General features: G+C 45.5%; 1 protein-coding gene across 1 annotated transcript in view; it reads left to right on the top strand.

The window, feature by feature from the left end:
* Window positions 1-820: 820 nt before the first annotated feature.
* arid4a (AT-rich interactive domain 4A) overlaps window positions 821-13,239 on the top strand; it is a 96,025-nt gene continuing 83,606 nt past the window's right edge. Inside the window, exons 1-4 of the mRNA XM_084308529.1 lie at window positions 821-874; window positions 4,214-4,263; window positions 4,685-4,795; window positions 10,991-11,056. Of these exons, the coding sequence (XP_084164655.1) occupies window positions 4,258-4,263; window positions 4,685-4,795; window positions 10,991-11,056 (183 nt within the window). The 5' untranslated portion in view covers window positions 821-874; window positions 4,214-4,257. The remainder of the gene's footprint in view (window positions 875-4,213; window positions 4,264-4,684; window positions 4,796-10,990; window positions 11,057-13,239) is intronic.

The raw sequence follows: 13,239 nt of genomic DNA, 5'->3' as shown, positions 1-13,239 counted from the left end.
ATCTATATATTTATATAACAGTCTAATTTCGATCTTTTTCACCAATTCATCGCTTTAACTTTGAGTAAATGTCATGTGTCGCCGATATGCATATGTTTGATCGACAATTTTGCACTATGTTGTAAACGAAAGGCAAGAATGAATGAGAACTTTATTTAACAAATTGCAGAATGGGTACAATACAGTACGGCTCAATACACACAATTGTTAAGGGGATGCAGACCAGAGAAAGACGTTTGTCTGGTTTACATCAGGGTCCCCCATTTTCAATTAATGAATGAAAACTTTATTTAACAGGTTAAGGGGATGCAGACCAGAGAAAGACGTTGACATATAAACATATATGACATACAGATAGACAGTACTGCTACATCTATACATTTATGGCATACCAGATCTACAAATACAGTACTGTTTGTGATACAAAAAGAGTCTAAAAAAGAGAGTATATACATTTGACGAGAAGAAGAAACATTCATTCACGCACTCCAGTGAGCTCAAAACACCGGAAGTGTAGCAGCAGTGGTATCTATGGTGGTGGTGGTGGTCAGAGTTTCTGGTACGAAACCCCCGGCGCTGCTGCTGCTGCTGCTGAGAGAGAGTGTGAAGACGACGTCACGACCAATGGCGGACGTTTCCCCTCGAGGCGCCGTGTTCGTATCGACCAATGGCGTCGCGAGGAAGGAGAGGAGGGAAGGACCAATGGAAATCGCGGATCCATTCGCCCAATGGTATTTCGCCGTGCCGACGACGCGCTGTCCCCGCAGCCAATCCGGGACTCCTCCGGGGGGGAAACACACACAGGGGCTCGAGCTCAACAGCTTGTTGTGTCGCTGAAGCAGAAACCCTGAACAACCGTCGCGTCGCGGAGCATGTAAGTATTTATATATAAAAATATACACAACGAAACGAGAACTTTTATCAACAATAGAAGCAGGGCATAGCGTCCATTGAGTAAAGGCGAAAAAACACCGTATTAGTTAGTCGTCGTAACGTAAAAACGAGGTGTTTAAAAAAAAAAAAAAAAAAAACTGAATTGAATGGCAGTGGTGGTGGTGGCTTGTTTTTGCCACCAGTGAAGAAATGTGTTATGCGCCTTCTTTTGTGCAATATTATTAAATAAATAATACTTTTTCTTGTTTTCATCGAAGGCCCGCTTGTTTATTAGTATCCCTGCTGCTCGAATGGAACGAATGAAGCGAATATAACGCTCTATAGTCGGGTCTACATCCATGTTTAAATCGCAGCTCCTCCATATGATCCTGAGAGCAGCAGCAAGGTTAGTGTTGGAGCCTGTTAGCTAAATTTAGCTCCTCGGGGGGAGACCTGGGAGGAGAAGGGCTCAATTCTCCCTAAAAAAGAGACGTTCTTCACACTTTTGTTTTGGTTTACGACACGTTTTCATCGCGACGACAGTGGTAGATAAGCACAGCGGGGTGTTGTTGGTGTTTTTTTCGTGTTAGCTGGTAGCTAGTTTATTAAAGCTAACGTTGAGCTAACGTCGCTCTGCCCCCCTCTCTGAGCAGGGTCCAGCTGCAGCGCCGTAGAGTCATCCTCTCACTGCTGGGCACAAGCCTGTGGTGGCAGCCACAGAACCTACGACACAGTACATTTTTGCAGAGTACATTTGACTCAAACTGAGTACATTTGACTCAAACTGAGTACATTTGACTCAAACTGAGTAAATTGTACTCAGTTTGAGTAAAATTTACTCTGCGAAATTTACTGTGTGCTTTCTAACCGACTTCGAAAGGGGGCCTAAGCGCATAACCAGTTTTAAACAAGGCGTACATTAATACAATGTTCAATCAATCCAATAACACACGCTCACTTAAAACAGCGCACCTCCGAGCTGCTTCTATTCTCGAAGACACTCTGACGTCACGAGACCGCCGCAATCTTGGTATTGGGGGGGAAACTAACGGATTTCTACTGATCAAATGTTGGCCCCTTTTGTGACTTTCGGTTTGCAAGCCTGGGGCTTTTGTGACCGCAGTCACTTATTTTCTCATCGCGATCACCCAGCAAAATAACAACCAAGCGTGATCGCGGGGCTCGGAGTGTGTCAAAAACATATCGGATCTGAATTTCTTTTTTTTTTAACTTAATTTTTTAGCGTTTATCGCTTTTTTGGTCAAGCATGACCGACAGTTGTAGAGTGAAACGGGAGGGAGAACAGGGGAAGACATTCGGCAAATGACGGCGGGTCCGGGAATCGAACTCGGAGTCAACCAGAACCGTGACGCAGCACGGCTCCTCCCGATGCAGAAATAGCGCCGAGATACGTGGTGAGCTACTGGAGCTCCCCGGATCTGAATTTCAAAGATACCCAGCGTACAATATGGGTTTAACACAGCTTCACGATGGGGTCTGGAAGCTCGGAGTTGCTAATAAACATTTTAAATCATTTTCATAAAACGAGTGTACTCACAGAGCGAACCTTGGCAAAATGGCTGGTGCGTCCAGCGATCACTGCGCTCCCTATCGGTCCCTGTTGGTCATTACAACAATACACAGGAGACGCGCTCAGCAGATTCTACCCTGTAATGGCCTATAGGTAATGACCAACAGGGACCGATAGGGAGCGCAGTGATCGCTGGACGCACCAGCCATTTTGCCAAGGTTCGCTCCGTGAGTACACTCGTTTTATGAAAATGATTTAAAATGTTTATTAGCAACTCCGAGCTTCCAGACCCCATCGTGAAGCTGTGTTAAACCCATATTGTATGCTGGGTATCTTTGAAATTCAGATCTGATATGTTTTTGACACACTACGAGCCCCGCGATCACGCTTGGTTGTTATTTTGCTGGGTGATCGCGATGAGAAAATAAGTGACTGCGGTCACAAAAGCCCCAGGCTTGCAAACCGAAAGTCACGAAAGGGGCTAATCAAATGTATGCGTTGTTGAGCTCCGTTTTTATTACATATTGTATCACATTCTCGTTAATTCCATAACCTTTTCATATAATTTAGTTTTGAAAATATTGAGGCCACAACATGGCATTTCACTATTTTCCAAAGCCTTTCTGGTGATTCTAAAAGTGCATGTTCCCCCCCCAAGCCATAGACATGCACTTAGACAGCAAGAAAAAAAAATCTAACCCTAACTAACCTTACTGTCATGCACGTGTCCTAATAAACTAACCTACACTGTAACACGCAACACTTTGATGAACATTGTTACTCAGCTGATAGAGTTGTACCCTTCCTGATGACTTGTCGTACAGAACTTGTAAGTCGCTTTGGATAAAAGCATCAGCTAAATGACTAAATGTAGACAGAAAGTTAAACAGACAGGCAGTTGACTTTGAGAATAGAAAGCAGTAGGTAGGTTGGTGGCTGCAGCCACAGACAGGCTTGCCCTCCCAGTGAGAGGAGGAGGAGGGTTCCCCGGCGCTGCAGCTGGACCCTCCTCCTGCACCGGGGAGCTGTGATGGCGACGTGACAGAGTCTCTGCTGCTGCTCGACAAGCGGGAAGCAACTCCACCGATCCTCGGTGCTGCCCCCCTTTACCAACCCTGCTGGGGTCAGGCTTATTATTATTTACTAACGCTAACCTGCCTTTAGAGGAACACTTTGAGCCGACATCAGGGGCATGTGCTCGCCGTCTTCTCCCCAGAGTCGAGACGAGAAGATACAACATTATTTCCTCTGTGTGTCGTTCAGTAGAAAGCTAGCCTAGCTTAGCACAACTGCATTGAGGCGGATACGGACCACTAGCCTAGCTTAACTTAACTCCGGGAGCGGTGTTTTGGGCCAACAGCTAAGGCTAGTAGGGGTAGCTTTTGACCGAACACACACACAGAGGAAATTGATATCCATCTTCTTGTCTGACTCTGGAGAAAAGACGGTACGCGGCGCGTTCACCGTAACGTTGTTGTTCCTTCTTCAACCCCGCAGATCTGATGTTATAATGAACATCAACACCGGAACGCCCATGTCCTCTTTTTGATGATCTATCTCTACACACGTCGTAGTAAAGCAAAAAATATTGCCACATATTTGAGTGAATCTTGAGGAGGGAGGGGAGGCGGCTGCATCGAGCTCGAACATAATGCGTGAGCTATAGAAGTCACTGGCTAGTTTGTTGTCCGGGTATTATTATTATTATTTTCATACAATCCTTCTTGGACAATTTTCCACGAGGTTATTTGGTCAAATGTACGTATGTTGTCGTTCTTCACACAATCTCGTCTCTTTTGTGCTTTTCAGCGATTTAAATCTTTCGAGCTGGACTCCCTCAAATAGCCTAAAAGATGAAGGTAAGTGACTGACTTTCCTTCTGCTCCTTCTGTTGAAAACCGGCGACACCTCTTTTGAAATAAGCTCGCAAGATAATTGTTTTTAGCCACATTGGATGTATTACAGTGTTATACTGCAGCTGGTGGATCTATTCACACACGGCAAGCTAGCACTCAACAATAGCTTCAGCCATTTCACATTTGAATGCACAGAAAGACATCCATCTTTTTGTATTGGGGTGGGATAATGTGTTTGTAGCTTTGGAGACCAGTCTTGTTGAACTAAAACATCTAGTTGTGTTGATTCATTATCTAATAATATACTGTATTCCATACAAAGCAACATCACGGATTCTATCGGCATCTCTTTCGGTAAAGTTAGCGTTGTTCGTTAGTCATGATCGTAATAACAGTGTTTGTGTGTTTGTCTGTCTGTTCTCAGGCAGTGGATGAGCCTGCCTACCTGACAGTCGGGACTGATGTCAGCGCCAAGTACAGAGGGGCCTTCTGCGAGGCCAAGATCAAGACTGTTAAACGCATGGTGAAGGTTAAGGTAAGACACACAGGACGGAGCGTAAACACAGTGAAGGTTAATGTAAATGATGCACGCCAGCGACTGAGGGAGAGGACGCCTTTGCGGCCGTAAAGTACTGTAAAAACATGACGCGTAGATGCAGACCAGTCCTGTTTGTGGCGCGAAGCAGCGTGCGTTAATTTAATCTATTGCTTGGTCTAGAATAATGTGAATCGATGCTCGCACGTTCACCGATGACACCCGACTGGTTTTTCTCCATTGACGCGTTGGAACGGGAAACCCTGAATCCCTCTCCCTTAAGAACAATCTGAACATTTGTTTTTAAGTATTATTGTTTTTTTCTATCGTCAGTGTTTGGATAACGGTTGCCAACACACACTATATGGTGCAGCCGTGCCTCTTTGCCATACGCCAGGATGGCTGCCCGCCTGTGTAGGAACCTTCCTGGGCTGTCAGATAAAGGGCAGAGCGGCCGGCCACCCGGGCCCATCGCAGAACGGGGGAGAAAAAAAGACAGAACGTAACTCTGTCCTTTGGTTTCTTTTTAGATTCAGATCTAGCGTCATCGTGTGTTTGTAGAGCTGAACGGCGTCGCTAACGTAACACGTCCTTGTTGGGATTTGTCAAACTGGTGGTGATGTATCCTTTCGGCTCCACAGCGTCTGCTGCCTGGACTCCCTGACGGCCAGAGATGCACCCAATAATAATAATAATACATTAATTCACATTTAGTCATTTAGCTGATGCTTTTATCCAAAGGGACTTACAAGTTCTGTACGATAAGTACAGTACAATAAATGTATATAGCGTTTTTACAAAGATGTTTTACAGTGTAAACTACAAAAAAAAACAGAACAAAACAAAAACAGTTAATGGTCGAAAAGCAAGAGTGAAAAGGTGGGTTTTGAGGGCTGTTTTAAAGGACAGTAGGGTGTTGGTCGTGGCTGGGGAGGGCATTCCAGAGGGATGGTCGCCCCAGGTCCGGAGCTTGGTCTTGAAGGGAGTCAGTAGGTTGGCATCAGCAGATTTAGGTGACAGGTCGGGGTGTGGCGATGGGGGGGGGGGGGGCGTTGAGGGCTTTGAATGTGATGAGCAGTATTTTGAAGTGTATCCGGTATTTTATGGGGAACCAGTGAAGGTTGTGGAGGACATGGGGCGATGTGGTCAGAGCGGTGGAGGACATGGGGCGATGTGGTCAGAGCGGTGGAGGACATGGGGCGATGTGGTCAGAGCGGCGGGTGGAGGTGAGCATGCAGGGCCCAGGGGGCAGAGTTTTAGACATATTGGCGTTTATTGAGGATGTTTTTGCTGAGCCATAAAGGTTGCTATTGTAGTAGTCGAGCCAATAGCCTTGTCCCCCAAAAAACACGGACGTAGACGGACGGGTGAATGGGCTGCGTTTTATATATCGCTTCGTCTTGTCTTCTGACCACTTAAATCGCTTTACAATATACGCCTCACGCTCACCGACAGCGAGGGCAGCTGTACGAGATGCTAACCAGCTTGTCAGGAGCAGCTGGGCGTTAAGTGTTTAGCTCAAGCACACAGGATTCAACTGGAAACCTTCAGATGACCAGACCCGCCCACTCTTACCTGCTGTGCCACCGCTGCCCAGTGCAACGGATCAGCTTGACCGCCACCTTAGGCCAGAGGTTCTCTAGACTGTTCCATGGCAGAAGCCATAAGTATTCGTGTCTTTATGTTCAGGACCCATTGGCCATGTTCACACGGTGGCCATTTTGCCCTTATGTCATGCTCTGATTGGTATTCCTTTCCACCCTGTTCCCACCTTACTACCTTTCATGAAGGGAAGGAACTGGCAAGCTTGATAAGGCTGTTAACCTTTCCAATTGGCTCGCAACAACTTGAAAATAATGTCTCATTAGCTGTAGACTTTAGATACCATTCAACACAAATACGTTTGTTTACATCCCGTGATCCACCTGGACAAATTCTGGTGAGGGCCTTAAGACATGAACGCTCTTGAGACACGGAACACCGTAGTAAAAGGTTTATGTCCAATCATCGCACGTCCTCCTCACAACAGAGCCTCTTCATCCAGCCACTTCGGTTGGTATGTTCACCAGCTAAAGAACCTAACGACTATCTGTTTTTATGGCTGAATTCTTTCTACTCGGCTGGTGGAATAGTGAGTGGCTGTGGGTGGAACAGGTTCCCCGCCTGGCGACACAGTTTTAGCCCTAGAAGAAAGAAAAACCGCGCGCCGCCTCTATCCGGTAGGTAATGGTGTCTAGTAGTGACAGCTATCACGTATGGACTTGTTTCTGTCAGCAGTTAAGATCAGGAAGGGGAGGTCTTGCTATGCCAGGCTGGAGTTCCAACCTTTCCTTGATCCCAGTGGTAAATGTCTTCTTTTGATGATGGAATTATCCTGGTTTTTGTTATTGTTATTGTTGTTGTACACTGATCCCATTATTTATTTCTAACAAAGCTGCCTGTTCCTTTTTGTTGTATATTATCCCAGTCACATCCTCGCCTCTTCTGTTGTGAAGACTGGGGGAATAAGTCCCAAGGAAAACAGCCCTTGTCACATTTAGATTTCTCGACGATACGCACACGGCATGGGACGTGTGTCTGTTGTTAACTAGCTCTAGTGGTGGGCAAGACTACGGTTGGGACAGTCGAGTCTGATTTTGAGGTTGAGAGAGAAAGGAGAGTCTGTGCGAAATGTAATGTTCCAAAGATCACATTGCCGTTGGTGTGGCGATGCTTCAGCCCAAGGATTAAAGCCCACTGGTGTTGAAATGTTGTCTTGCCTGTTAATTGGTGGCTTTTTCTTCTAAGTGTCACGATGGGTTTAAATTTTTTACCATATCAACATTCTGGTACGTTTCTGTAGATGGAGTATCAACTTTCTTGTCCCGTTATATAGATCTGTTTTACTCTGGTGTTTTTGTTGATGGGGATTTTTTTCATTTGCTTCATTGATTGCACCTTTTTATGAGCGTTTTGAGGTCACCGTAATAAGGATTTGAACCATCAGGAAATATGCATATATGATGGTTATGAAACACCTGCAAATGTATGACCCTGATTAGCCCTGATGCCGGTCTAGCTTTATGGAGAATTCACCCTACGGAAGTTGGAGAGGTCTATAATGGGGGGGGGGGGGGGGTTTATGTTCATGTTTCACATACTCAAAGAGATGTCCATATTCTTGTCGGAGCGTGATGTGTTTGGGAGCGGTACACTCGCCAGAAGTTGAGGCCATCTTTTGATTTCCTTCCTATGAAGACTTTGGGGTGTGCGTTTGTGGTCATCTACATCTATAAGTGTATTTGTGTACACGAGATGTCGGGCCTGTCGCCGCCCAGAAAGTACACGGGTGAAGGGATACTGACATCGGTTTGGGTAAGTGAAATTCAACGTAGTTCTTGACCTTGTTGTAGGGTGAATTCTCTGTAATGCTAGACAGGACCCCTTGGGTCCTGTATCAGGAATAGACCATAATTAATGTACAATAGACAGAAAGGGGTACACACATTAGGGCTGTCAACTAAAGAAATTCTTAATCGACAAATCTGTACAGTTGCCTTTCCCCCACATGTCATCACTCAGAAGGACCTCTTTTAAATATTAGATTCGATTCTAATGTATTGTCATCATACAGCACAAGTACAGTACAACGAAAATAAGTTTGGCATCCAACCAGAGTGCACATTTAGCAGTAAAGTGCGATATACAATGTACAGGTGATTTTAAACTGGGTACAAAATATACCAAATTAGTACTACTGAGTGTAGTGCTAATCGAATGTATGTACAGAGTTGTTTAATATGTACAGTGATATAGGTATAAAGACAGTATGGTAGTAGTCGTACTGGCCAGCAGTGTAAGTAGTAAGAGTATTTACCAGAGATGTGCTTAACCATCTTCAGAAAACCATACATTCAGTTTGGGGGGTTGGGCACAAGGATCAACGAGCAAAGTCTGGGTCATGGAAGAGCCGACTGACTCATGACGTCAGACGGTGATTCAATCCCAGCTCATTCATTGGCGCTCATGCATTAGTTTGAACCCCCGCTGCCCTTTGTCTCGCCCCCGCGCCTCTACTTGTCCCAACTAGTCTTGATTGATAACTAGCCAGTCTGTTTGTTTACCTTTCCCATCGGCTCCTGGAGCTGGGAGTTAGGAGTGATAGTCCTGGAGTTAGGAGGAGTGATACTCTTGTTGCCAGAAGACGGGATCCCTTCTCCAGCTGCACCAGGACTGCCCTCCGTCACAGTGGACTGGTCAATTTGGTTGATTTAATCGACAATTAATTGAGTTTCCCCACATGCAGTCATGTAGAAGGACCTCTTTTTAAATGATTCGGTGCTTGCCAGATATTTGCTTGTCGTTTTTCAGCAAGGGGGAAAGATTCAGCAACTCTTTGGAGGCTGATGGATGTTCTAAAAATAATGTTCTTTATTCATACAATTAAAACCAAGGTGCTTGGGCAACATGATGAAGCCCTGATGAAGGAAGAACCTTAATTTCAAGAGAGTCGCTGAATTCTTCTCGCTCGCTTGGGCACATTTCTAATCTATCAGCACCACCTCTCTGGTACATTTCTAATCTATTAGCACCACCTCTCTGGTACATTTCTAATCTATTAGCACCACCTCTCTGGTACATTTCTAATCTATTAGCACCACCTCTCTGGCACATTTCTAATCTTATCTTCCACCACTCTGGCACATTTCTAATCAACCAAACTGTACCAGTGTTCCTTCAGCATAACCACTCTGGCACACGTCTAATTCATCTTCCATCCACAATGGATAATTTCAGTACAACTATCACTTTATATAATCGATCCATAGTATTACATCGCAGACATCTTGGTAGGCAAACAACCGGTGAATGTAATCAAACGGCTGATTTTCACTAAAGTGGCAACCATGGCCGGTGAGCTGTGGCGTTGCACCGGCCCAGTACAGTCAGAGTCCCACGGCTGTACTGGGCGCGAGCAGCACCTGCTCCTTCAACATGGAGATGGAGGAGGATCGGAGTTAGATTCTCACTGTATGTATCGTCACTTCCCCAGCTGTGGCAGGTTCAGAGGAACACTTGAGCCTCTCCCTCATTAGCACTTCGCTGTGATACGCATGAAGCCATTAGGCGCTATGTGGGGTTTGGGTCTCCGAGGCCATCTGTACCCTCCTGTCGTTCCACACATACAGTCGCCCTGGGCCATATTTGTCATGGTGCTATTTCATAAAAAAAATTAAGCAATGTTTTTATTTTGTGTGTAATATATCATGGACTGATGCATCCATGATGGTATACCTTCAGTTCTACAGACCTCCCACTAGGAGTTATACTGACCTCTCATTAGGATTTATAGACTTCGCACTAGGGGTTATAAACACTAGGAGTTATACAGACCTCCTAACTAGGAGGTATTCCTTCATGAGTCTATGCAAAACAATTTATACATATCAATATACACACTGTATATTTTGATGTTGCTAAAACATTTATTGGAGCAGTATAAAAATGAAATGGATCATAATGAATTGCTCTAAAATGACAACTATCAAATACGTTTATACCGTCAAAACTAAGACAAATATGATATTGGCCATTTCACTCCGCCTTACCGTGGAGCCCTGGGAACCAGGGTCAGCCTGTAAGCCTACCGTGGAGGCCTGAGAACCAGGGTCAGCCTGTAAGCCTACCGTGGAGGCCTGGGAACCAGGGTCAGCCTGTAAGCCTACTGTGGAGGCCTGAGAACCAGGGTCAGCCTGTAAGCCTACTGTGGAGGCCTGAGAACCAGGGTCAGCCTGTAAGCCTACCATGGAGGCCTGGGAACCAGGGTCAGCCTGTAAGCCTACTGTGGAGGCCTGGGAACCAGGGTCAGCCTGTAAGCCTACCATGGAGGCCTGAGAACCAGGGTCAGCCTGTAAGCCTACTGTTGAGGCCTGAGAACCGGGGTCAGCCTGTAAGCCTACTGTTGAGGCCTGAGAACCAGGGTCAGCCTGTAAGCCTACTGTGGAGCCCTGAGAACCGGGGTCAGCCTGTAAGCCTACCGTGGAGCCCTGAGCACTAGCATCAGGTTGTAAAGCTCTTTTGGCACCAGTACATACACACAGGAGAGGGTTTGTCTGTCTGTGTACCTGTTAATGCAATAGGATTACACCTCAATTTAACCCAGGTCTGTTTTTCTCTCTCTCTTTCCTCTCGGTCTCTCTCTCCATCTCTCTCCAGGTGACCCTGAAAGGCGATACGACGTCGCAGGTTGTCCAAGATGACCAGGTCAAGGGGCCTCTGAGGGTAAGACTCTTCACTTCATCTCCACAGAACCCTGAAGAGTTCCTAGAGACTCTCCCAAAAACACTCCACAGAACCCTGAAGAGTTCCTAGAGACTCTCCCAAAAACACTCCACAGAACCCTGAAGAGTTCCTAGAGACTCTCCCAAAAACACTCCACAGAACCCTGAAGAGTTCCTAGAGACTCTCCCAAAAACACTCCACAGAACCCTGAAGAGTTCCTAGAGACTAGAGAGAGTTCCTCCTCGAAGTGTCCTTGAGCAAGACACCTAACCCGTTGTGCAGGTTGGCACCTTTCATGGTTGCCTCTGCCATCGCTGTGTGAATGTTAGTGAATAGGTCAAACGTGAGGAACAAATTGGATAAAAGCGCTATATAAATGCAGCCATTTACCATTTAAATATGTAGGCAGCTCAACAACACCACCTAGAAGAAGACGGGTCATAGTAGGGCTGCTAGCGCCACTGTGGCAGAAATCATAATTGCCATTATTTTGATTGATAATGGTGGGGAGGTGGCCCCCGCTGTGAAGGAAGGGTGCGCTGCATTTCCAACACCGGTCAGAATGAGAGCACCACAGCAGCACGTGGCACAATAACAGTGTCATCTCGATTATCTTGTTTTTGTGACCGTGGGAAGCCGACGTTGTAATTGAAACGTGATTTATGTCCGAGGCGCTGGAACGTCCTCACAGACGCTGCTCGGCCCCCTGGGAGACGCCGTGTCTCTCGCAGCGCGGCCCGTCTCCTGCTGTCGAGCGTTTCCGTGACGACACTGAGTGACCCGCCCTCTTCTTGTCATTCGAGGATGTCGCCGTACTCGGGTGCCATCTTAGAATTGACCTGAAGTTTAGCTGGTATCGAAGATGGTATCGGTGCATTCTTGGTTCTGACGAACGTGTGGTTCTTTGTTGCTGCTCTTTTTGAACAGTTTCTTTTTTGTGGAGTATCTGAACTTGGTCTGTCCCTGAATTTGAAATTCTTAGTCGACTAATAGAGGAGTTTGCTTATTCCAAAGTGTGTTTCTTTCACCCAAAATCGCTATACGTCTTTGTCATCTCATCTGGCAGTAGTGGTGAGATGAGGCTAAATTTAGCTGATGTTTGCGTGGTGATTGCAAGAGAACCAAACAACACATTCTGTTGTCTTCTCCTACGCAGGTTAAAGGTCTCAGTTTTTAATCTTGTACTCCGACCAAGGCATCTATATTTACCTTGTACTCAGCTCGGGTCAAGGCCTCTGTTTTTACCTCGTACTCAAGTCAAGGCATCTATATTTACCTTGTACTCAAGTCAAGGACTCTGTTTTTACCTTGTACTCAGGTCAAGGCCTCTATTCTTACCTTGCACTAATGTCAAGGACTCAATAATCTTTGGTATCTATCACCACGGTTACTTGGTATCCATCACCACAGTTATATCATTACATCAAAGCATAAGGGGTATTGTAACATGTCTATTTCTGTCTCAGACCTATTTTATTATTAGAGTACTAAGATCCAAGACTATTTCTAACTGAGGGACGCTAGGTCTACTTGAACTACATGTGACTTCACACTGTTCCAACTACTTCACACCGTTATAATGACCGGTTGCTGAAAGTAACCAGCATTGTACCAAAACCTACAAGTACCTTTATTTTTGGGAACTTTGCACTTTTACATTTTCAAATGAAACTCTGTTTAAATTTTTTTTTTCCCTGTATGTATCTGAACACTGCAGTTAGTTTCCTTTTAAAGAAAGTGAATGGAAGTGGCTATGGACCAGCTAGCCAAGAACACCACTCCCAGAACTTTAGCGGTCCCTATCCGCTTCCATTAATTTGTGCTAAGCTAGGCTAGCTCACAGCCAGATAGCTTTCCACTGAACAGCACAGAGAGGAGATTGGTATCTATTAGTGATGCACGATATATCGGCCGCCGATATGGCTGTTTTTTTTACACCGGTATCGGTCTGATATCAAGATTGGGCTGATATTAAAAAAATAAAATATTATAATTTTTTCTTCTCCCCCCCCCCCCCCCCTTTTACATGTTTTGGCCTTAAATAGTAGTAATTTTTTTTCTTTTTTTTTATCTACTTTTTCTCCCATTTTCAATTTTTTCGCCCATCCCAATTTCGTATCGTCCAATTCTACCCTCCCCTGTCTCGAACGCTGTTAGGCCATGCCTCCCACAAGCCGGCTGCA

The sequence above is a fragment of the Notolepis coatsorum genome (genome assembly GCF_963971535.1).
Source record: "Notolepis coatsorum genome assembly, chromosome: 2".
Lineage (NCBI taxonomy): Eukaryota > Metazoa > Chordata > Actinopteri > Aulopiformes > Paralepididae > Notolepis > Notolepis coatsorum.
The sequence above is the reverse complement of the archived record's forward strand: the minus strand, read 5'-3'. Positions and strand labels throughout refer to the sequence as shown.